This window comes from Dryobates pubescens, chromosome 3, assembly GCF_014839835.1.
Source record: "Dryobates pubescens isolate bDryPub1 chromosome 3, bDryPub1.pri, whole genome shotgun sequence".
Lineage (NCBI taxonomy): Eukaryota > Metazoa > Chordata > Aves > Piciformes > Picidae > Dryobates > Dryobates pubescens.
Window position 1 is genome coordinate 48,544,184 of NC_071614.1, and position 24,404 is coordinate 48,568,587.

Consider the following 24,404-nt stretch of genomic DNA (forward strand, 5'->3'; position numbering starts at 1 on the left):
AATGATCTTAAAGATCTTTTCCAACCAAAATACTTCTATGATTCTATGAATTTTGCTGACAAGGAAGATGCAGAAAGATAAGGAGGATCATTTGAACTGTTGGTATTTTTACTATTATCATTAGTTGTTACTGCCATATAGCCATACCACACGGTTCCTAAAGTTGAACTGGTAATGACGTGCGAGGTACTATACATGGTTGTCTCTACCCAAAGGGTGCAAAGCCTAAATTTCAAGACTCTGCAGACTTATCCAGCCTACTTGGAGCATCCACTGAATGGATTTCCAACACAGTTGGCCTGCTGTCATATACATGTATCATGTGTGACCAGCAGAATTCCTTCAGCTCTTGCTGGTTAAAGAATAGCTCATTTAGCTCTGCCAGACATAGTCATTGCATAAATGATTGATACACATGCTCACAGAGCATCCTGCTAGCTTGGCAGGATTGCTTCCCTCTTCTTCCTCCCTCCAATTTTTTTTACTAAATCAAAATACTAATTTCCTTTTAAATTTGGGAGATTTTTACTTCTTTAAACTTCCTTTTTAACAGAAATCTGATAGCTCCAGTTCAGGGTTTTGGCAAGAGCCAGCAACTTTTTTCTGGAAGTGCTGAGCTTCTGAGGCTACATTTGTGTAACTCCCTGAAAACATGACACTTTCCATAAAACTATCTCTTCTTTTAAAAGAAAAGAAAAAATTGAAAGTAATTTGAGTCAGGAAAAGGTTTTGTTAGAAATATTTTGATCGACTCCACATGTGCTTTTTCCAGCTGGTTCTCTGTGTAGCAGGACCACCCACTGCCTGCAGGATGCAGTAGCTGTGGTGGCTTTGGTGCAGCATTGGGGCTGCTACTGAATGCCCAGCTGGTCTCCAGCCAGAGTCAGGCGCTTTAATGGCAGGAGGTTAAGCAGCCAAAACTTCTGCAAGGTGCCATATGATGGGGCATGACACGGAAGCTTACCCTCTCCTCCTCCTTCCCTGTGTTTGAGGTACACTTGTGGCTTGAGTGAAGTTTTGTTTTATCCAGCTGTTGCACTTTTGCAAGTCCATATTCCTTGAGCAAAGCTAAAATATGTGGCTGTCTGTAAATGGGGGTTAGCCTCTGCTGTGCAAATTCCTCACCAACTTGTTGTGCACAGTACTAAACCAAAGTTAGCTTTGCACAGTCCTCCCAAAATACGGTGGGTTTCACCAGACTCTGTGCTTAGGAGCCTTGTAAGGTTTTCAGGCAGTGCTCAGCGTTGTCACAGATATCCAGTGTGAACTGAAAAACACCATAAAGGCTTATTGCTCCCCCTACCACCCAAAATAAGCTCTTGTCCTGATAACTGAAAGGCTACAGAATTTTAACTTAGAGCATGTATCACATGGGGACCTGTTTCAGGTGCTTCCATCAGAAGAAGAGGGTAGCCAGGTAGGCAAGACATTTGTCTAGATTTGCTCTGAATTATAAGCTCTTTGGGTAAAGACCACCTATTTCCTATATAACAGGCCCTCCCCTTTTAGGGTCTATCATTTAAAAGAGATTCTATATGAAAAGAATCATGAGAGGTGTTATTTCATTTCCTTGCTTTCCTTATATACTGTGGTGGGTTGAAAGGAAAGGCCCAGCTTCCCCTCCCCCACTAAGAAGAAACAGCCACAGCCAAACTCAACTGGTAGAGCGAAAGGGAATCTGCTATATTTACAAAGCAATGATCACAGGGAATTTATGTACACAAATATACAAAATTTACAGTATGTACAGAAATATACAGCAAAGAAACAAAATCAGAAACCAGACCCCCGACAGAGGGGACTTCCCCCTGTGCCCCCTTCACCCCTTTACTTCCCCAAAGAGGAGTAGAAAGAGCAAAGGGGTGTGAACAAGAGCAGAAAAGAGGCCTAAGTACAGGAGGGTTAGGCTTATTAATGCTTATCTGTTATTTGGCCAGAAGCCCAGAAGCGGTCAGCTAGAAGGGGGAGTGTTGCCTTTTTACAAGCTAATTGCTTGTGGTAGGCAAGACGACCTGGTCCAGGGGAGGGTGCGGCAGCCAGACCCAGGCTGCTCGGACCATCAGCACACTGACACCAATGTGGTGGATGGCAAATGGCGTTTATTACTGGTTGTTATCACCTTTTATAACCCTGGGGTTACAATGTCACATCCGTCTGCTTACGTCATGGCCTGAGTACCATAGGCTAGAGAGAAACCTTATCTTTCCGTCCAGCCCGAAATCTTCCGGTCGCCGGTCCCTAGCTATCCACAGGGGAGCGAAGGAATCGAAACACTGAATGAAAGTTCCAGCCGCTCCGGGTCTTAAGATCTTACTCCCACATATTAACCAATTAAATTTGTTTAGAATGCCAATATTTACAAAAATATTCAGCCAGAATGTCCCTTCCTTAAAGGCACAGCCTCAAACGGTCACATATACTTAAGAAACATCCCGTGTACAATAGTGAAAAGAAGTTGGTTGAGTCTCCTCGGGCTGTCAGATTGATTGTCTTTAGTTCACTGAAGGGTAGTGAAAAATGGAAACTATAAACTAATATTGATATATATATATATTTAAGAAACTCAACAAATCTTGGGTTTAAGGTTGTGAAATGTACAACTGACAGGTCTGAACAAAAACATGGTTCAAGGCCAGCGACTTAATTCTAGGTGACACCGCTCTTAATCCTTTATGGCTGGATCCTTTGGTTTTTATCTGTGACTCTGGGAAAACGCCTGTCAAGGCTGAAGTCAGTGACACCAGCAGATTAGCACTGTTTGCGTTATTTGGAAAGCTTCAGTAGCTCTGATGAATGTAACACATGCTGAGGCATTTGTGGAGGCTGTAGGTAGTGGCAGTCCTTACACCACTGTACAAATTCTTGCAGACCTGGACCAGGAGAGATACTGCACATCTGTAGCCTCTAATTTTGACCCTCATGCTATGTGCTGGCAAAAGCAGTGTGTTGTCCTCCAGCTGTCAGTACTCAAGAGAGAACAACAGAGGAGATGTAGTTGGGTTGACCCAAGGGTGGAATGACTGTATAAATTTCTTTTTTTTCTTTTTTTTTCCCCCCCTTTTTTTTCTTTTTTTTCTTTTTTTTTCTTTTTTTTTTCTTTTTTTCTTTTTTCTTTCTTTTTTTTTTTTTTTTCCTTTTTAAGCCCAGAATACTTGAAAACTGTATAATGAAAAGGCTTTGGGCATCTGCAAGTTCCTGAGCTAAGAAGCTCTTCATTATGAATAAATCATAAAACATGATCCAAATCCAGCAGTCTGAAGGAATTTAGCTTCAGGAAATGCTTTTAATGCATGCATGTCATCCTCCTTTAGCAGGACAAAAGTCTACTGCTATCAACTGCTAATACGTTTTTTCTGTTCTGGCTTAATTGGTCAAGGTCTTGACTTTGGTGCTATGATCTCAAGCATTAGAAATCTTGGTGCCTTAAGCATTCTGGCACCCCAAAGCAGGGGAGTGGAATTACAGGAAGGGCTAAGGACTGCAGCGTGCCAACTTGGTTTTCTTTTATATGTACTTTTATATGGCATGTGGCATTTCTGAGTGTCCCACAGCACTGGCTACTGTATTCTGGCTGACCTTCAGGACACCTCATTGTAAGGAACTTATGTTAGCCACCAGGTAAGGGGATTTGGGAAGATGTTGCAGACTTCCTCAATAGCTTCAAAGAAAATTGTAGTTATCCTCTTAGGTTTGAGAGCTTGCCAATTTTTGTGATAGAGAATGATTTTGTTAGCAGTTCTGTAAATTCTGTTGTGGGAAAAAGAAATCAAAAGCCATATTGTTAGTTATAATGTCACTGAGCTTTCTAAGCGTGTGTGTCATCCTTAGTGAGAGAGAACTGGCACTGAATTTCTAAGTCCATGTTTAGGATTCCAAATAGGTGGCCTTATTTTAAAAAATGCTGAGCACATCCCAAACACCTCAGGAAATGAGGCTATTTGAAGCCAACTGGAGCTGCTAGGTACTTGGAGCTTTTGAAAATCAGGATCTGAACTCCATTTTAAAGAGCTCCTAATGTTAGTCACCTGCTTTTTAAAAATACTGATCTATGTCTGCTGGCTTCTAGAACAACCTGTGTGTTAAAAGACTGTTTGATGGTGAGAGGGGATACAATCTCTACTGCTGCAGGGAAGAATCTTGGTCTTTTTGAAGGTATATTCTCTGATAAGAAACATATTGAGGCAGAAGTGAAAATTACCTCCCCCCCCTCTTCTTTATTTCTTAAAGACTTTTGTTCAGACTCTGTTATGTGGTTTGTATTTTTGGCCTCTAGTTTCTATTTGGTGCCTCGAGATATAACATCACTTTGAACAATCTTCAATAATTTGGAGTGAAGGCAAGATGGTCGAGAAAAAAAAAAATGTACCTAAGTTTTGCAAATTAATTGCTCCAAGTTTTACCCAATGTAGCAGTAATGGTTTAGTCATGATCTTCCCATGGTCTAACCTGGGTTTTAACACTGGTACACATCAGAGATGATGAACCTGACTGAGAACTTCTCTAGAGCAATTTACTGTGGCTGTAATGCATATTGCTGGGTTTTTGTTTGGCTATGACTAGAGAGCCCTTGAGTGGAGTCCTGAATAAAAACCCCACACCTGTCTCTTTTAAGTGTTCTACAATCTGTGGGTATCTACTATCTGTTTTCTTTGTATCTTGCAAGAAAGAAAGTGGCCTTTCTCGTGCAGTCATCACCTGCCCTCACTGTGCTCAGGATCTTTTTCTGGATGTTTTTTTTCCCCAGACTACAATTTGGAGCCATTTCCATAGCTAGAGACTAAGTAAACAAACAAGCAAGCATAAAAACCCCAAACAAAAGAAAAAAAACCCCAACCCTACCAAACCGCCACCCCCCCAAAACAAACAAACAACAAAAAAAACCCACCCCAAAAAACCCCCCAGCCAAACAAAAAAGCAACAAACAGCAAATGTTAGGTTACTGGAAAAAGAAAAAGAGATTTCCCTCTTAAAGCAAATAAGCTATATGCCTGTTTTACAAAGCTGAGGTCACTTGGGAAGTACTCTGGGAGCTCTTTGGAGGGGCAGGATTATGGTTATTAGTGGTCTTTCCATTATGTTATCTAAATGTAAATTCCTGTCTCAGATGCAACATCCTAGTTAGACCCTAGAATTTATGAACTGAAGGCTGAAACGTGAAAAAGTTGAGAAGAAGAATCTGCAGCTCTGTCTTTGTGTAATTCTTACAGAGAGCTGATACAAATGGAGGACAAATCAAAGGCAGCAATATCACCGCACATTTTAACTCACACCCTGTGATGCATATTAGTGTTGGTTCCCATTGTGAGCCAGAAAGAACATTTATAATTTCAGACAACATGTGCATAATGGCTCTCCAAGAGAAAGAGAGGCAAGTGTATGACTGCCAGTACTGACACTTGCTTTTGTCCTGGCCTGCAAAATTGCTTTTTTTGGAAGCTCTGTTGTGGGAAAAAATTTTCTATCCTGCACTATGAATTTTTAGTTTGGTCTTAAATTTTTCTCCTAAGAAATAGAGCAAATAAACCTTACTGATTTGCTAATCTAAATCCATCCTTGCCAGAAAATACCAGCCCATCTAATTGTTGTGTGGTGCTACCCTCCTACGGTGCACATGATAACACCCAGGCTGCTGAATTACTTCTTTCTGAAGGCAGCCCACAGGAGACATGTTTGCATTGTGCTTTTTAGCATGTTGGCTTAGTGGGAGGAGGTGAGTGTCAGGGGGACAGGTGGGTGTTTCAGCTGTTAAACACCAGCTATGCTATTGCTGTCAGGCTCTGCACTTCACTCATTCCCCAAAATGGCAGTGGTAAAATTTGATTTTAAGGAATGCCACTTAAATGGGCAGAGGAGCATGACTGCCACCAAAGAGACTGAAATGCCCATGGTAGTAAGTAGGTTGCTCTTTCAGGCTTGTCTTGATTTGGGATTTGGTGGTGTGTGATTCCCTCTGCCTGTGCTGTGATTTGGAGATTTTGGTAATTTCTTAGATAATTTCTACAGACGCAGTGTTCAGCAGAGGATTTAGTTATTGCCTGCTGACACAGGAAAGCCAGAGGTTATATCCTCCCTTACTCTGATGTAGTTCTCTTATTTCCTCTGGAAACATCTTACTTCACATCATCCCTGTAAAATTTTGCTCCTATACTCATACAGTTATCAGCAGAAATTAGGAGGTAGTATAGCACTTGCAATATGTTTGCTTTCTCTCCCATGCCTTTCAGGCTGGCTATTGTTGGCTGGCTCACTGCTGTAGAGGTGGATGCCAGGCTTCCACTGGAGAAATGGAGGCAGCAGTCAGCATTAATGACATCCTCTGTCAGAGAAAGCCACACAAACCTCCAAAAGCCACATTTCAGCGATGACTTCTCTCCACAGGGAGCAAGGCACTTCCCGAACAGAATGGGAAGGATTGCCTAGGGTAATGCATCCAGCACCACCATCTATCATTCACCCATTCCCTTCTTTACAGAGGGAAAACAACCATCAGTCATGTATTTATGAAGTTTACTACCCTTGAATGTAAATACATACACATACATACACGTGTGCCTCTGTGTGCTTGATTTAAACATCTGTTCTGTTTTGATGAGTCACCATTTAGGTCTGAAACAAGAGGCCAGAGAACTGGAACAGGTGAGGAGCTTAGTATCAGTCCTTTAGAGGAGATTTGCATTTATCACCACATAGTTAAAGCTGACTGTAAAATCCTGTCTTTGAAAGAGTCAAAGCAGAGCTCAGTTTGAGGGGGGAAAAAAAAGAAAGAAAAAGGTACAGTTCTTAACTGTTTTTTGAAAATTATAATTGTTGAATATGTGTCTCAGTAGGGGAAAAAGATATGGTAAGTATCACCTGTAAGGTCTTTGTTACTGAGTGCTGCCAATTACCATTTCTTTTCAGGCAAATGAGTTTCGTGTTATGTTCAGGTTTAGGAAGCTAACAGGTTTCTAAGAATTAAAATAGAATTGCTCAGTCAGGACGTGATGAGCCTTTAGAAATGCAAATACTCTTTCCAAAGACCAAGGCGTTTCAGCTGGGTGTGTTGTATATTTACCAAGTTTTTGTTGAGGTCTGGGGGTTTTTGGTATTTGGGGGGTTTTGAATTGATTTTTATTTTTCATAATGGCTTTATATACATACCTTTATATCACAAAATGTTTGAATTCTACCTGTAAAGCTCCATCTATTAGCAGAACTTTGCTGAACTTCATACTCCCTTTCTTGCTGTGAATATTCATTTTTTTCTTTAAGCTGCAAAATTTAGGTCGAGGTCTCTGGATGATTAACAGGGAAGAGTCTTTCTCCTGAGCTGCATATTGTTACTGCCTTTCAGGTAGATTCACACACCCTCCTTATTTACCCATTTGCTGCTCTTCCCTGTTACTTTGAATCTCCTTCTTCAGGTAGAATTGCTTTGATTGGTAAATATCTCTAAGATCATCAAGTCCAACTGTTGAAATAGTCTCTGCTTGACAATAGTTTCCTCAAAGAGGAATTGAACAGAGTATTTTCCAGGGCTCCTCTTGGACTCATCAGTATCCTTTCAGAACTAGTGACCCCACAAATAACTGGTTGGAGCCACATGGGTGAGCAGCTCTGCCTGTATGCTACCAGAAACTCATGCAAAGCCTCCATTCATCCTCTGTGGGTGGCACACTTCTTCACCCCGTTGTCCTGTCCTCTGTAGCTGGGAAGTGGGGACTTAGTCAAAAATGAGGGTGCTTGTCTGAAAGGGACCTTTCTAACTTCCAGTTCTGGGGTGGTTTGCTGTTTGTGTCATCACAGGTTCTTACTCTCTGCCTCCTCACCCTTTCCTTATAATTTCTTTTATAAATATTGTTTCTGTTCACACACAGCACCCACCTAGTTGCCATGCAGCTGCTCAGGGATGAGGACTGGGACAGTCTCTTCTGTTTGGAGTGGCTCCTTCAGAGGGAAATGGAAATTTTCTTCCCCTTTTCTGCAATAAACAGAGGGGCGTTGTGACAGATCTGGACTGCTTAGGAGAGCCAGGACCTCTTTGTTTTCACAGTTTATTGCTTTGCTGCAGTTGTCTCAAGATCATCTGAAATGCTCAGAAAATAGGGTGAATGCAAGATTGAAATGGAGAAGGAGCACAGTATGTGCTGATGGGAAATCCAGCAGCAGCACAAGCTATTAAGTTATTCATGTTGGAGGGGAAGGCAAGGCCTATTAAAGCTCTTGGGCTCCCAGATCAGTTCTTCAAAATTACAGACTGAATCCTCACCCCAGATTAGTGGTTACAAAAGAAATTAAACTTGCCCGACAAGGACAGCTGAGGGCAGAATAGGTACCATGGTAATGAGCATTGTGAGACTGCAAAGAAAATCCTCTTGTGATGGGAGTGGAGGTGCAGGTATTATTCTGGCAGACAGCAGTTCAACAAACTTGCTCCCATGACCAAAATGCAATTCCTCACACCTATGTGTTTTTTTAGAATCAGAAAGCTAGTGAGCAGGAACTGAACAAGTTCTCTTACAAGTTTCATACATGGTTGAAGGTGGCAGGGAAAATGATGGCATAGGAAAGGAAAGTGAATAAACGTGCTGTTTTCATAGCACTGCTGGGCATGCTGTCTGCTTTATTTATAGGTGGGGAAATGGAGCACCAGAACTTTGGAAGCTGTTTGGGACAGGTGATCTGTTAGTTTGAATACAACCAGGCAATGTTTTAGTTAACAGCCAGTGACTGACTAACGTGCTGAAAGCTTCTTGGGTGCTCCATTTCAGATGTTCTGTGCTGCAGGCTTCTCATCTGATGAGAAATTTCACAGAAAGAGCGTCTGGAAAACAGCAACTTAGCCTCTCACATAGCTAAAGATTTTTCAGAGAAAAAAGATTTAAAAAAAAAAAAAAAAAAAAAAAAAGGAGAGAGAGATTCAAAAGGTCTTTCCTTAAAACGATATGCCCTTGTGTTCAACAAGAGCCTGCTGTGCAGGCTTATCCTGTTGCTTCCGAGAGACAAAGGAGACAAAGAGCTCCTGATGGGCATTAGCGATTTTAGAGATGCCAGATTTGTATGGGTTTTATGGACCAGATTGCTGAGAGACAATCCTCACTACCCCGCCATTCCCACCTTTAGGGAAAAGGAGGCATAATGAGATTTACTAACAGTATGTTTAATAAAAGGGCTGGAAGGGGATAGGGATAAGCGGATCTTAGACACTTTTAAATCTCGTTTAAAAAAATTGCGGTTCAGCTTGAGCTGGAAATAACAGTGGCTGGAAGCAGGCGATGCCTTTAGGTACAGTTGCGTGCACAAACACAGAGCTGAGATGCTGCACGCTACACTGGAGGGACGGGGAGCTTCATTGTGCCCCGTTGCTCTGGGAGACAAAGTCAAAATGCCAAAAGGGAGGGTAACACTCCATTTAACAATGTAGGGACTGCAACGTGAATCCTGACAGCCCGCGTGTGGCGTTAAGAAGTGATGCTCGGTGCCTTCAAAGACCTGGCACAGCTAGCATCCCAGCCAGCACACCCTCCTCACAGGGGAATCTGCATGCTTGAGTTTTCTTTTCATCTCTGTGGCGCCTAATTGCTGGGATGGCTTTGGTTTGGGGTTTTGTTGTTGTTGTTTTGTGGGGTTTGTTGTGTTGTGGGTTTTTTTTTGGGGGGGGGGGAGGGTGGTGGTTTTTGTTTGTTGGGGTTTTTGGGTTTTGGGTTGTTTTTTTAATCAAGATAGAATATTCCTGATTTAACAGATGGATAGGTTTGTTGTTAGCAAAGCCACGCTGAATTGTGAGAGGCACCTCTGTGGTGGTTCCATTCATTCAGACTCTGCTCTGTTGTGCTCGACCTGTGTGTTGCAGTAGGGTCATGAGGGGGAAAGCTGCCTACTGACTTGAATGTAAGAAAATACAGACAGGCTGCTATTGCTGTGTTTGTTTTAGAACTTCGAAAGCTGCAGGTAGGGTGGTTTTACATGTAGAGCCATACAAAAAGACGGCGTAAATCTTTTATGTGGTGGAATTTTATGTGGTTAGAAGGGTCAGTCATCCCGGATGGAGGTGTCAAGCAGGAGTCAAACTGAGCCCTTGTATCACAGGCAGCTTCAGTTTCTAAGTGGAGCAATATTTAAAATGATGCTAAAACCCAGCAGTAAACAAAGTACATGAAGGCTTGACAGTCACATTAGCAAAGAGCTACAGTGAAATGAAGGGAAGAAGGAAAAATCATCTCTGGCTATTTGCAGAGCAAGAAAAATGGGACAGGTTTTGACAGATAAGACAATGCAGCTGTGGGTCAGAAGAGCTTTGTCTCTTTCGTTTGTTGCTGCAGATGGAAAATGGTGCCTTCACATTTTAACCAGGGAAATTTGGATTTTAACAAGCCTCCATCTCTCAGAGTCTCCCAATTATGGAAAGTGTATTTACAGCTAAACCCAAAATAATAGATTTTATTCAGTGGGTATGAATCAGGGAAATCGGAGTTGTTCAGAATAGCTGCAGTGTGGTTTTTCATAGTGCATAATGACAGAGGTGATTTTTTTCAAAGGGTATAACATGAGTAGAAGCAACTGCTTTGCAAATAATTTAAATCTATTGAACTTCTTCCCCTGGTTGCAGATTGTCCATGGGCCAGATAGTATTTTATTGTGATTTCCTGTGACGACACCCAAAATTGCTGTGCAGGCATGTCACGGGAATAATGACCTTGCCATTTTGCCTGTAAAAACAGATACAGTTGTCTGGATTATTGTATTGTTGATCACTCCCTTCTTCCTCAAATACTCAGGATGATCTTAGGCCCAGGATTTCCCACTGAGTTTCAAGACTTCTAAAATTGGGAAATGTTTAAGTTATCTTAATGTTGCCTTATTACACTGACAGAACTCCTGTAAGTGTGAAATCTGGTTTTCTGTTTGCCTTAAAGCTCATCTATGGCCTTATAACAAGCTGGTAACTAATAGCAGAAATCCTGATTCCTGATTCAGATCCCACTTGACAATCCCTTACCCACACCTGGTATGAGGACTCTGCCAAGGCTGGGCTCAAAGGCTGAGCACTGCCGAGAGAGCGATCTCCCAGCCAGCAAAGAGAAATAAACTCCCTTAAAGTGGGCAGCTCAGAGCAGAAGCTCAATTCAGGTGCCTTCCAGGAATGATTCATCGATTCTGAAGAGACTGTGTTGGGATTTTGCTTTGAATTACCTGGGAGAAGAGCCTGCCTGCCTCTCCTGGTTATGAAGGCACTCCTCAGTATACAGCAAAACCTTGCTGCTGATGAGGTAGAAATGAGTTTTATGGATTGCTCTGTGTTAACAGCTTCTAAGCCTGCATAGTTGGCCTGTTTTATCACTTGAAATAGGTGTAAACCTTGTGCAGAGGGAGGAGGAGGAGGAGAGTTACACTGTTTACTTGTTTATCAGGGTTGTGGCGAATAGATTACTGACCTTTGGATTTGGGCACTTTTAAAATGGATGCTAATGTACCAACAGCCACCACATCTTCCTGTTAATCTTCTCAATCTGGAACCACGTGTCTCCAGAGAGTGAAGGGTGCTGTAACCACGTGGAACCATTGACAGGTTGTGACTATAAAGGAGACAAAAAATATGAAACAGCAGCACAGAAATTTCTGTCTTCCCAGTATATGCTTATTTTGTGCATTTCAAAAAGCTGGGAGCCATCCTTGCCTGCACCAGAAGCCTGTTGTCATTTAGTGCTAGGCTGGTTATGCAACCCTGCAAAGGGTTCAGGTAATGAGCTCTGTCAGGAGTGCAATTGGAAATGGTAATTGAAATTGAAACTGGTATCTCCCAGACTCCCTCCCCTTTGGTAACTCTTAGCTCCTGCTTGGAGACCTGAAATACCTCACTGATTTGTGCTCTAACCCGAAGCAATCAAAACAAGCAGGTGAGGGGGGGCCTCTAGGATAAATTGGTTGTCAAGGTGGTTCTGGTATTGATCAAGTTCTGCTGTTTATGTGGAAGGGGCTTGTTTCTGTGTGGCATTTGGGTTTGCTGCAGAGTGGGGAAGAAGCTTTTGGGATAATACCCTTTCCACAAGCATGGAAGTACAGTGAATATTCCTGCCCCCCACCCACAATAATAGCAAGGGAACAAATGAAGTGAAGTATAAAGTCTTCCCAAGAACTGAACAGTATAATGTGCAAGCCTCCTCCCAAGGTTTGTGATGGTGCTTGGTTTTGTTAAGGTTTAAAATATCTTCTGACTTGTTTGTCCCTGAGCGTTGTTTCCTGCCATCATTTTCTTGCTGTCAACATCCAGCAATCAACACAGGCTTATAAACCCCCTCCTAGAAAAAATGGGGAATCAGCTATTCAGACTTGGAAAGAAGATTATAAAGCAAAACACACACTAGTGCTCTTCTGACAATGTTTATGGCTGTAAGCCTCTCAAAAAGTCATTTTGCAAATTTGCTGCTGCTGTCATTAGTCTATGCAGTGCCTCTCTAGGGCTGCCCACTCCAAGAGGCAAACTAGTAGCTTTGGGCATTGAGTGCCCTCAACAACTTCTGCCTTTATCCTTGCAACTGCAGCCCTAATTAGCTCATATACACATGTGTGCACACATACACATGCATGCACAAAATGGCTTCTCTTTAATTAGGCTCTGTCTTCACCTAGCACAATGCCAATAATCCTTTGTGCCTGTCATCTGCATGAGAGATTGCTGAAATGGAAAGTGAGAAACCTTTCAGCAGTGTGGTGAAGCCAGTCTTGCCAGCTAGTTAACGGGAGATCTTGGGATGGGCCCTGAGAGCTTTAGTTAATCTTTAGGAGTTGACAACAGGAGACTGAGTAGGTAACTTAGCTGTTAGAGAAATGGGAGCCAAGATGTAACCTGTCATATCATATCTGCTTTCTTTGCTTAATAGTCAGGACTTTAGAGGAGGCAAAGTTAGATTCATAGGCATCAGCTGACAGTCAAAGTGTGTTGGTATTTAGCATCAGACGTCTGAGTGTCATGGTGGGAAGGTCTGTGTCTGCTGCAGGCTGCACTCACCGTGGGGCTGTTGATTTTCCAGAATTTTGCTTTTCATAGAACTGTTTCTCACAGATCATCAAAATGTAGCACAAGCTGAATTTTGGTGCTATCTTCCTTGATTTCATAGTCACCTAAAATTTATATTGATTTTGCTAGGAGAAGTCAGACAGAGATTTTGAACAGAACTTCTCAGTCTTGTACTTGACGAGTTCCTGCCACATGCACGTGATTCCGTGATGGGGTGATGTGGGTTTAAGTTTTGCATGTGGGTGAATGCTGGGAAAACTTAGGCCTGTTGGTGCCAAAGAAACCTCAGGAGAAAAATCACACTTGCGCTCCTGAATTCCCTGGAGAAGCATCAAGGATTTGACGTGCCTGCAAAGCGGCCATCTCAAGCATGCGCTGGCATGCGGGGTTCAGAGTCACAGATGTTTACAGACATTTTGATTTCATGGAGAGATAATTTTAAACTGGTGAGGAAGAGGTGGAGCTGGTGATACAGCAATCCACTGAAGGATTTCTGTAGTAGATGTAAAATCTGTTAAAATGATGGGGGACCGTTCCATCACTAGTCATCCATTGCGCTTTCTCCCATACTCCCTGAGATGGCTAACTGAGCATTCTGGTGGCTATTTTTTCTTGGTTTCTGTATGTGCTAGGTCTTTGATGCTTGGCAGGACCATAACTATTGCACTGGGAATTGCCTATGAGAACAGAAGAGACTGAAGTTCTCCATGACAAAATATTGGCTTGCAAATACGATTAGAAGGAAAACTGGCTGAAAACCTCAGTAGGGTACTGAAAGGTGTTTAAAAAAATCCACCCATTCTAGATTTCCAGAGAAAGAGGAATAAGGTGTTTTATGGGACTGTGAACATTTAATCTCTGTTGCTAAAGAGGCAAATTATTTCCTCTTAAGAGTAAACTGGCTTTTAGATGTCTCAGTCCTTGCTACAATTTGCTGCCTCATAATAACTACCCAGATGCCTGGATCGCTTAGCAACCAAGAGCTTGACATCCTGTAGTTCAACCACAGGATAGGTGCAAAAGGCTTTTTAGTGGCCACAAAAAGAAGAGGAGTGATGGAAATGAACTAAAGGGAGGCTGCCTAGGGTGCAGTGACCACGAGATAGTGAAGTTTTCAATATGCAGGGAGATAGGGAGGAGCACCAACAGAACCTTCACCTTGGACTGCAGGAGGGCAAACTTCAGCCTCTTTAAGAAACTTATTTGTAAAGTTCCCTGGGTACCAACCCTCATGAACCGAGGGGTCCAGGAGAGTTGGACCTACTTCAAACAGGAGCTCTTGAAGGCACAGGAACTGGCGGTCCCCATGTGCCGAAAGATGAGCCGGCAGGGAAGGCGACCGGCCTGGATGGGCAAGCAGCTCCTGGAGGAATTAAGGGAAAAAAAGAGGCTGTGTCACCTTTGGAAGGAGGGGAAGGCTTCTCGAGGTATGTTTAAGGAAGTGGTTAGATTGTGTAGGAATAAAATTAGAGAGGCAAAGGCCCAGTTGGAACTGAAGCTGAACACCTCTGCCAAAGACAATAAAAAGCATTTTTACAAATATATCAACGCTAAAAAGAAGGGCAAGAAGAACCTGCACTCCTTACTGGACCTGGAGGGGAACACGGTGACTGAAGACAAGGAAAAGGCTGAGGTCCTGAACACCTTCTTTGCCTCGATGTTTAACAGCAAGGCAGGAGTTCAGGACGAGCGGCCTCCTGAGCTGGGTAATAGAGTCGGGGAGCAGTGTGATGCCCTGGAAATCCATGAGGAATTGGTTCGGGACCTGCTGAGCCACTTGGACACTCACAAGTCCATGGGACCGGATGGGATCCATCCTAGGGTGCTGAGAGAGCTGGCAGATGAGCTGCCAAGCCACTCTCCATCATTTCCTCCAGTCCTGGCTTACTGGAGAGGTCCCAGATGACTGGAAACTGGCCAATGTGGTCCCCATCCACAAGAAGGGACGGATGGAGGAACCTGGAAACTACAGACCAGTCAGCCTGACCTCAGTGCCAGGGAAAGTGATGGAACAGATTATCCTGGCGGCAATAACTGCGCATCTGAAGGATGGCCAAGGGCTCAGGTCCAGCCAACATGGATTTAGGAAGGGCAGGTCCTGCCTCACCAACCTGATCTCCTTCTATGATCAGGTGACCCGTCTGGTGGACGTGGGGAGGCCTGTGGATGTGGTCTACCTGGACTTCAGCAAGGCCTTTGACACCGTCCCCCACAGTAAACTGCTGGCTAAGCTGTCAGCTCGTGGTTTTGGACAGCAACACTCTGTGCTGGGTTAGGAACTGGCTGGAGGGCCGAGCCCAGAGAGTGGTGGTGAATGGTGCCACAGCCAGCTGGCGGCCAGGCACCAGTGGCGTCCCCCAGGGATCAGTGCTGGGCCCCATCCTCTTTAACATCTTCATTGATGATCTGGATGAGGGGGTTGAGTCAGTCATCAGCAAGTTTGCAGATGACACCAAGTTAGGAGAAGATGTTGGTCAGTTAGAGGGTAGAAAGGCTCTACAGAGGGACCTCGACCGACTGGACAGATGGGCAGAGTCCAATGGCATGGCATTTAACAAGTCCAAGTGCCAGGTGCTGCACTTTGGCCACGGCAACCCCATGCAGAGCTACAGGCTGGGGTCAGAGTGGCTGAGAGCTGCCAAACAGAGAGGGACCTGGGGGTGCTGATTGACAGCCACCTAAACATGAGCCAGCAGTGTGCCCAGGTGGCCAAGAGGGCCAATGGCATCCTGGCCTGTATTAGGAATAGTGTGGCCAGCAGGAGCAGGGAGGTCATTGTGCCCCTGGACTCTGCATTGGTTAGGCTGCACCTTGAGTCCTGTGTCCAGTTCTGGGCCCCTCAGTTTAAGAAGGACATTGAGACATTTGAACGTGTCCAGAAAAGGGCAACAAGGCTGGGGAGAGGCCTTGAGCACAGCCCTGTGAGGAGAGGCTGAGGGAGCTGGGGTTGCTTAGCCTGGAGAAGAGAAGGATCAGGGGTGACCTCATTGCTCTCTACAACTACCTGAAAGGTGGTTGTAGACAGGAAGGGGTTGGTCTCTTCTCCCAGGCAACCAGCACCAGAACAAGGGGACACAGTCTCAAGCTGCACCAGGGGAGGTTTAGACTCGAAGTGAGGAGAAATTTCTTCACTGAGCGAGTCATTCGTCATTGGAATGGGCTGCCCAGGGAGGTGGTGGAGTTGCCGTCCCTGGAGGTGTTCAAGGGGAGATTGGACGTGGCACTTGGTGCCATGGTCTAGTCGTGAGGTCTGTCGAGACAGGTTGGACTTGATGATCCTTGGGGTCTCTTCCAACCTTAGTTATACTGTGAGACTGTGATACTGTAAAAATTGGCTTCTCGGCACTCTAAATGGCAGGATGTTAGGAGAGCTGTGTCTGAAACAGCAAAACCACTTTATTTTTTTCCATTTCAAATATTGTTAGGAGATTGAATCTAAACTTCTAGACAAGCCTGAGGCAGAAGAGATAAAAGTGTTGAGTTACAGTGATAAAATGTGTTTTCCTAAATTAAAATTCTAATTTCTGACTACCCAGTGCTTTGACCTGTAAGTATTTTGACTCTGCTAGCTAAAGAAACTTTTGTGTGATGAGGTCCCCGTCACATATTGCATTTTGTAGGCAGAAGTGATTCTTCATAAATGAGGAGGAAGGAATGGCAGAGAGGCAGAAGCACGCATCATGACGTGGTTTTAACAATCTCAGTTAGAAAAGAGTGCAGGTCACTACAAATAAGCAATTCTTTTCAAATCATGATCATCCTCCCACCCCTTATATCCTCTGCCCTTATATGGCTGCCACCATATAGCAGCAGCACCATATAGCAGCAGAATCTAAGAGTAGGAGCATGCTAGAAGAAAAAGGTGAAAAACAGAGTCTGAGAATTAGACATTAGTCAAGTACCATAAATACTGATTTTTCTCCTCTGTGGCTTGCCTTACAGGGATGCAAGGGATAGAGGAAACTTCTGCAGATCCTATGGAAGTTGACCTTGCATGTGAAGCAGCAGATGTTTCAAATAAGGATGGTACGTTGTTATCATATTTAATTTGTCCTGAAGTGGTATGCCTTTTGGGGGTTTCTTTTGTACACTTCCCCCCCAGAAAAGTTCTCTCATCAACTGAAAATCTTCCTGAGAGTTTACAACATCTTTTCTGTCTTGGAAGTCTGGTGAAAGTACTCTTTGATGTCATAGATCTGCTTTTCTAGTTGCCTGGGTTTATATATTTAATTGGTATGTTCAGTCTGCGTGCCTTTTAACTAAACAATATTTGAAGCCCACTGTAATTTTGTTCTGGGTATCAAGCTAGCCAGGGTTCAATGTGTGTGATCAAAATGTGTGACTGAAAATCTGTGTACTGGTGCTCAACTCTGTCATGGGGCAAGCACTAGCTGTATAACCACTCTGAACTTGCATGTTGGTCTCCTTCTAGCTTGGAGCTGTTTTTGCTTCTTCCTTCTCCTTCTGAGTCCATGCGTAGTTCAGTCTAGTAGTGTGAGAGACCAAAGTGGAAGTTCTTTCCCTGGGACATGAATTGATAAAGCTACCACCATTTGGTGACCCAACAGCAATTCCAGTCAGGTTTGTGGATGTTACCAACCCGAGTGTCCTGACTTGGAAATGAAATTTCTTTGACGTTGACCTCAGTGAGCAGGTAACCCTGCAGAGTCCTGGCCAGGGGGCCGAGTATCAGGACACTGCTCGAGCTCTGCAATGCATAATGTATTTGTAAACCAAAAATACTGCCCTTCTAGGCTCTTCATGTATGCAAAGAAATAATGGATGGAGTCAGCATCTTGGTGCTTAGTTTTGGTGACACGGACCCTTTATCGCTCCTCTGGATGGGCTCTAACAGCTTAACAGAGATACGCAAGGGGCTTTCATGGCTTTTATACAAACAATCCTCTCTACTGCTCCAAACAGCAGAGGTTTTGGAATTGGGGTTACAGTCCTCCTTTTATTATTGTGGACTTCTCTCAGTAGCGAAGGCTGACTTTGAACTCCTTTAAACCTCTTCAGCATTGACATCATAGAAATTCCAGGCATGTTTTTATACATCTTGAAGATGAAACAATTACATTCTCTCTTCATGGTAGTTACAGAAAGAATCTAATGCTGATTTCCTTTCTCTAATGCCAGATTGTGGTGCAGCATTTGAATCAGAGACTGATTTAGGTGCTGGCCTATAGGGAAGTTTTTGTAGGCAAAGGAAAAGAAAGGGTGCATCATGAATTTCATTTTTTTTCTTAAAAATACTAGAGATTATGCTATTACTGGTAAATGTGCTGAATAAAGCCAAGCCTTATCCTCTGAACAAACAAACCAAAAAGTCATAGGCATATTAAAATATGGGAATTTCAAATCCCTGGGATGGTCTGGGCTACTTAGTGAGAACAAATCAAAATTTACCAAAATAATATCTTAAGGGATTTCCTGCTAGGAAGAAAAATGATCATATAGTTCTTGCAACATGTGCCCATAGCCAGGACAGCTGGATCAGCTGACAGCTTCTGAAATGATTGTCTCAACAGGTTTCTTTGTTTAAAATCTTGCTTATCTCACAAGGTCTTCTACTATAACTCAGATGGTGACTCCCTTCTCTGGGAACTTTCTAAGCTGTATGAAAGGACAGGAAGAGAGCGTTTGCTAAGGTCACAGGAAAATGCTTTGTGTTCAGGGAAAATTTCATCTCTCTACAGTTTAAGTTGGTATTAGAATAATGTTACAGTGTGGTGTTCTCTTGTGGACACACACACACACATATATATAATATATGACCAGAGAAGGGCAACAAAGCTGGTGAGGGGTTTGGAGCACAAGCCCTATGAGGAGAGGCTGAGGGAGCTGGGGTTGCTTAGCCTGGAGAAGAGGAGGCTCAGCAGAGACCTTATTGCTGTCTACACCTGAAAGGAGCTTGTAGCCAGGTGGGGATTGGTCTCTTCTCCCAGGCAGCCAGTGACAGAACAAGAGGATATAGTCTCAAGCTGCATGAGGGGAAGTTTAGGCTCAAGGTGAGGAGAAAGTTCTTCACAGTAAGAGTAATTGGCCATTGGAATGGGCTGCCCAGGGAGATGGTGGAGTCCCCATCCCTGGAGGTGTTCAAAAAAAAGATTGGACATGGCACTTAAAGCTGTGGTTTAGTTGTTATGAGGTGTTAGGTATTAGGTAATAGGTTGGACTTGATGATCTCTGAGGTCTTTTCCAACCTGGTTGATTCTGTGAAAATGTGCATATACATCATATATATATAAAATATGCATATACATTATATATATATAATATATATACACACATACATCACATTATTTATATTTTTATATATATATATAAATAAAAAATGTATTTTAAAAAAATATCAGAACAGAGGAGAGATCAAACTGGTCATGCTCTGTTTTACCTAAAGAGTTAAGTTTGCTGAAAAAAAACAATCCCTGAAGAATTTATGTGTGCTGGGTACTAGTTGAGATTAAAAACAAAAACAAAAAACAACCAAATCGACCAAAGAACAGCAAGGAGAAAAGGTTCCTTGTGACAGTCATTTTCATGTAAATGGCCTATTTTTCTCTGATCCTTTTCCTTCCACCCCAGGAGACCTCATCACTTCACAGCTGAAAGCACAAGCATATATCACCAGGTACCCCTTGGCAACCCAGCCCTTGTGTTTTAATTTCATGTGCCGTGTCACAGCGAAATGCAGAGTTTAGACACCTTAGGTGGATCTTGATATTGGTTCATCTCGTGGGCAGGGCTGTAACAGTGATATATTTCAGCCATGATTGTAATTTGAAAGCTGGCGTGATTCTCCATCAGGAAAGCTGTCAGACAGTGCACACATCAACCTGAATGGGGACTGTTATACAGAGATACAGCTTGCTGCTGGCAATCTTCATCAGCCACCAGAGCATAGACCCCTGAGTATTAAATTTTCCATACCCAGGACAGATTTGCTGATTAGTAGTTTTTAATGATGACAAGCTCCACCTTTGGTGTTGGTTTCCTCAGTGATGGTTCCTTGTCAGCAGACTTTTTTAATGTTCTTTTTTTCCCCTTCTTCTTTTCTTTCCCCATCAAAGCTTTAATGATTACTAAGGTAGATGTTGTTTTTCAGCTAGCATTAGGCAAATCAAAGTCTTCCCTCCTTTCATAATAGAGTTACTCATTCACCTTTTTGATTTCAAGCCTTTGGGAAGTGGTGCCAAACCTGGAATTTCCTTTTTTTTTTTTTTTAAAGCTTATGCAGTGCCATCAGCAACCTGAGTTGCATGTGATTCACCAAAGCAATCTGTAATGGATTGGGGCAAACCCCCTCCCCACCACGCGCAGAAATAACGACTCAGACAAACTGATTGCAAAAGTAGTGGAGAGTTTAAATAGAGAACAGTGAGTGTGCAAGAAAAAGAAAACACAGTGACAAGGAAGAAACCAAAAATAAACCCAGAAAGACCCCCAACCCCACCTGAGGGTGCACCCAAAACCCCCAGGGCTCCTCCTTCCCCCCACCACTTATTAGGCTGGTCTCAGCTGGCCAGATCTGAGCCTGCCCATCCCCCAGTGGCCTTGGGCCCAATCAGGCCCATGGCTGGGAGATCTCTCCCCCAGTTACCAAGTCTCAGAGAGGGAAGGAAAGAGGAAGTGCCAGACCCCACCGCAAAATTTATAGTGGTGCAAGGGATTATGGTAGAAATACCTAATTTCCTGCATCCACCCACTGGGCTGGACTTCTGGACACAGGAAACACCCCTGCAGCAGAGGGCACCCAGCCCAAACTACGACACAATCGAAAAGGCGAACAGCTAATGCCCTCATGCTTTCTATGGTGTTGATGTAATATCCAAGAAACAAGTAACTTCCAAGTAAGCAGGTGTATGTGTTTCATCACTGCACAGCAGGCTGAATTCAAAATAGCTGGTTTTCTTTCTAGGCACTCTGGAGTTAGAGCTGATTGTGCTGTAGCCAAGTCATCTAGATGCAACAGGGAAACATTGTTTAGGAAGCGTCTGAAGAAACAGGTTATGCTTGCATAGTAAGAGTCCGACCGAGCTCCTCTCTAAATCAAGACAATAATATTTTGGTGTCATCTGCCAGCCAGGTTCCACAGCATAATATCCTGGGCTGGGGAAACGCACTCACTGCCTTGCAGATTCTAAAATTGGTTCTCCAGACTCCTGCTTCCCTGTCTGCTCCACTTAGCTGCTGTGCTGGGACTCCTGACTAGCTGACCTTTAAGCATGCAGGGGGCAGGATGTCTTATTGCCAATGTACATCCAGCAGCTCGCCAGCAACACAGTGCTTTGATAGATATGAACTATTTCCTGGGTTATTTCATCTTATCTTGCTTGTTTATTGGAGGGAAATCCTTCCCTGATTGTAATTTGAGAGCTGCTAGGCAGCTCACAGGTTGAGAAAAGAGGTGCAGACGAATCCTCCTCAATGGGACAAAATTTGAGGGAAAACAGACAGGGAGAGTGTAGAGGAATTTCCATTGTACAGAACTGTCCATTTCTGGCATGAAAAGCTCTGTGTGAGGATGCAGAAGGGGAACAGGTAAAAGTGAATTTAGGAGATATGCAGCCTCCTTCAGGTGCTTCAGTGAGCTGCTGGCTGTTGTGTGTTACAGTAGGTGCAAAAAGACTGCTGACATAAGTTTGCAGGTTAACACCTTTAAAGACATAGTTTAACAAGGATAAGGACAGCTTTGGCTTGTGATGTGGTTGGATGGAGCATGCTCAGGGCTAATGACATTGTTCCTTGTGCTGTGGGGAAACGAGGGCTGTGAGTCACATTCCTCCTGTACCCATTGGCAGCTCTTCCATCTGCTCTTGTGGTAGGTGCTTTGCTGCTGTGTTATTTTCCATCTAAATATAGAGGATTGTGTAGGTGGCCTCATGGTGACATCTGTTGTTGGGGTTCACCCAGTGGTCTGCAGAAGCTTTTCCCTCAGTTAGATCTTCCTGTTCCTACCAGCATTAATGCAAAGAGCTGAGCTTAGTCACAAACAAGTCAGAAAAAGCCAACAGTGAAACCTGTCAATGCCTTAGCTCTCACAAACCACCTCCCCACTGTGGCTTATGTGTTGGATGCTTTTAGCTACGGTGATGCAGGATGCCTGGCTGCCATTAGCACCACAAAAGTGGAACTTGGCGACAACTTTTGCTTTCCTGCTGGTGGGGGCTCCAGGTCCCACGGCTGTGCTGAGGCTCTCTGTTGCCCTTGAAGCACTCCCAGGCAGTTTGAAATCTGAGCCCCACTATTCAACATTCTATTAGCATGACTGATTACAGCATCACAGAATGATAGCAGTTGGAAGTGAGCTCTGGAGATCACCTAGTCCAAACTTCCCTTGCCAGAGCAGGTGTTCAGGCAGGCTTTGAATGACTCCAGAGACAGGGACTCCACCATACCTCTGGGCAGCCTGGTCCATTGCTCCACCACCTTCAATGTAAAGAAGTTCCTCTTTATGTTTAGATAGAACTACCTGTGTTCAAGTTTGTGCCCATTGCCTCTTATCCTGTTGCTGACACCCACCCTTTAAATACTTACAAGCACTGATAAGATCCCCCCTCCCCTCAGTCTTCGCTTCTCCAGGCTAAAAAGCCCCAAGTCCCTCAACCTTTCTTCATAAGTGAGATGTTCTGGTCTCCTGATCATATTCCTAGCCCTTTGCTGTATCCTCTCAAACACTTCCCTGTTGTTTCTGAAATGGGGATGGCTTCTAGCCATGTAAAACAAACAACAAAAGGGAAGGAGGCCTACTCATCTGAGGATGGAGCCTAACCTCAGGTTTCAAATCATGACTGAGTTTTACAGGAGATCTCTGTAAAATCCAGGTGAAGCCTTACAGTATTTTCAGAAAACCCATCCAGCACAACAGGCCAGCATAATGAAGCTGAGAAAGGCTGCTGTCATCAGTGCACATCAGCCTTACCTTAATGATTTTTTATTAAGCATCCTGTCTTTGCTATGCAAATGCCTATAAACAAGGCAACATCACTAAACGTGATGTACATCTGTAATCACTGAATGTATCCAGGAAGCCATTACAGTATCCATTCTGCATATGGATGATGAATCATTTACAAATAATTAATCAAAACCCTACCAGGTGTATTGACATTATACTGACTCAGGAGGACAGCACCCTGCCTGGCTGGAGGTAGCACAGCTATTGACTTGGGTGCTATTTTTCCCCTCCCCCCTTCCTATCTTCCCTTAGTTTGCAAATCTCCCATTCAGGTTAGAGGTTTTTCCCAATCACCCCATGTCAAACGCCTGCTATTCTGCTGGTGATACCACAACATAAAGCAAGGTTAAAGAAAGGGGGGAAAGTGTTAATATGAATGGCTCCACTGAAATTCATTGCAGAACAGATTGTGAATACTGATCTTAAAAATGCAAGTGCTGAAGCAGCCCTGCTCTATTTAGACTAAATAGGACCAATCTCACCTGCCATAGCTGAGGTGGTATTTTTGACAAAGGTCACACTGAAATGACTCGAAGCCTTCTTTTTAAATTATTCCTTGTTTTCTAGTAATCTGAAAAGAATAAGATTAGTTTTGTAAAGGGATTATACACAAGTGAAGTAGTAGCTCTAGGAGTATGATGCAGATGACACCACATTGTGTGAGAGTGTTGATATGCTCAGAGTTAGGAAGGCTCTGCAGAGGGACCTGGCAGGCTGGATCAATAGTCTGAGGCCATTTGTACAAGGTTTAACAAGGCCAGGCTCTGCATCCTGCACTTAGGTCACACCAACCCCATGCAACACTACAGGCTTGGGGCAGAGTGGTTGAAAAGCTGTCCAACAAACCTGGGAGGGTGCTGGTTGACACCATCTGAACGTGAGGCAGCAGTGTGCAGCAGTGGCTGAGAAACCAACAGCATCCTGGTCTGGATCAGGAACAGTGTGGCCAGCAGGACCAGGGAAGTGATCATGCCCCTGTACTCAGCACTGGTGAGGTTGCACTTGAATATTTTGTTCAGTTTTGGGCCCCTTAGTACAAGAAGCATGTTGAGGTGCTGGAGCGGGTCCAAAGAAGAGCAACAAAGCTGGTGAAGAGTCTAGAGTACAAGTTTTATGAGGAGCAGCTGAAGGATTTTTCAGCAGTCCTGGCTCACTGGAGACATCCCAGAAGACTGGAAGCTGGCCAACGTGGTGCCCATCCACAAGAAGGGCTAGTTGGATGAGCCAGGGAATTATAGACCTGTCAGCCTGACCTCAGTGCCAGGCAAGATTATGGAACAGGTCATCTTGAGTGCAGTCACACAGCACTTACAGGATGGCCAAGGGATCAGGCCCAGCCAGCATGGATTTAGGAAGGGCAGGTCCTGCCTGACCAACCTGATCTCCTTCTATGATCAGGAGACTGCCTGGTGGATGCAGGGCAGGCTGTAGATGTGGTCTACCTGG

At 43.9% G+C, this 24,404-nt stretch overlaps 1 protein-coding gene across 6 annotated transcripts in view; it reads left to right on the forward strand.

Annotated features, from left to right (window-relative positions):
• The window catches only part of MACROD2 (mono-ADP ribosylhydrolase 2), a 1,047,040-nt gene that overhangs the window by 1,016,467 nt on the left and 6,169 nt on the right, over nt 1–24,404 (forward strand). For 5 of the 6 annotated variants that reach the window (XM_054180116.1, XM_054180112.1, XM_009906898.2 and 2 more), the window contains exon 17: nt 16,940–17,023. The exons of the other annotated variant lie outside the window; for it this stretch is intronic. In XM_054180116.1, the coding sequence (XP_054036091.1) occupies nt 16,940–17,023 (84 nt within the window). The remainder of the gene's footprint in view (nt 1–16,939; nt 17,024–24,404) is intronic. 6 annotated transcript variants of the gene reach the window in all.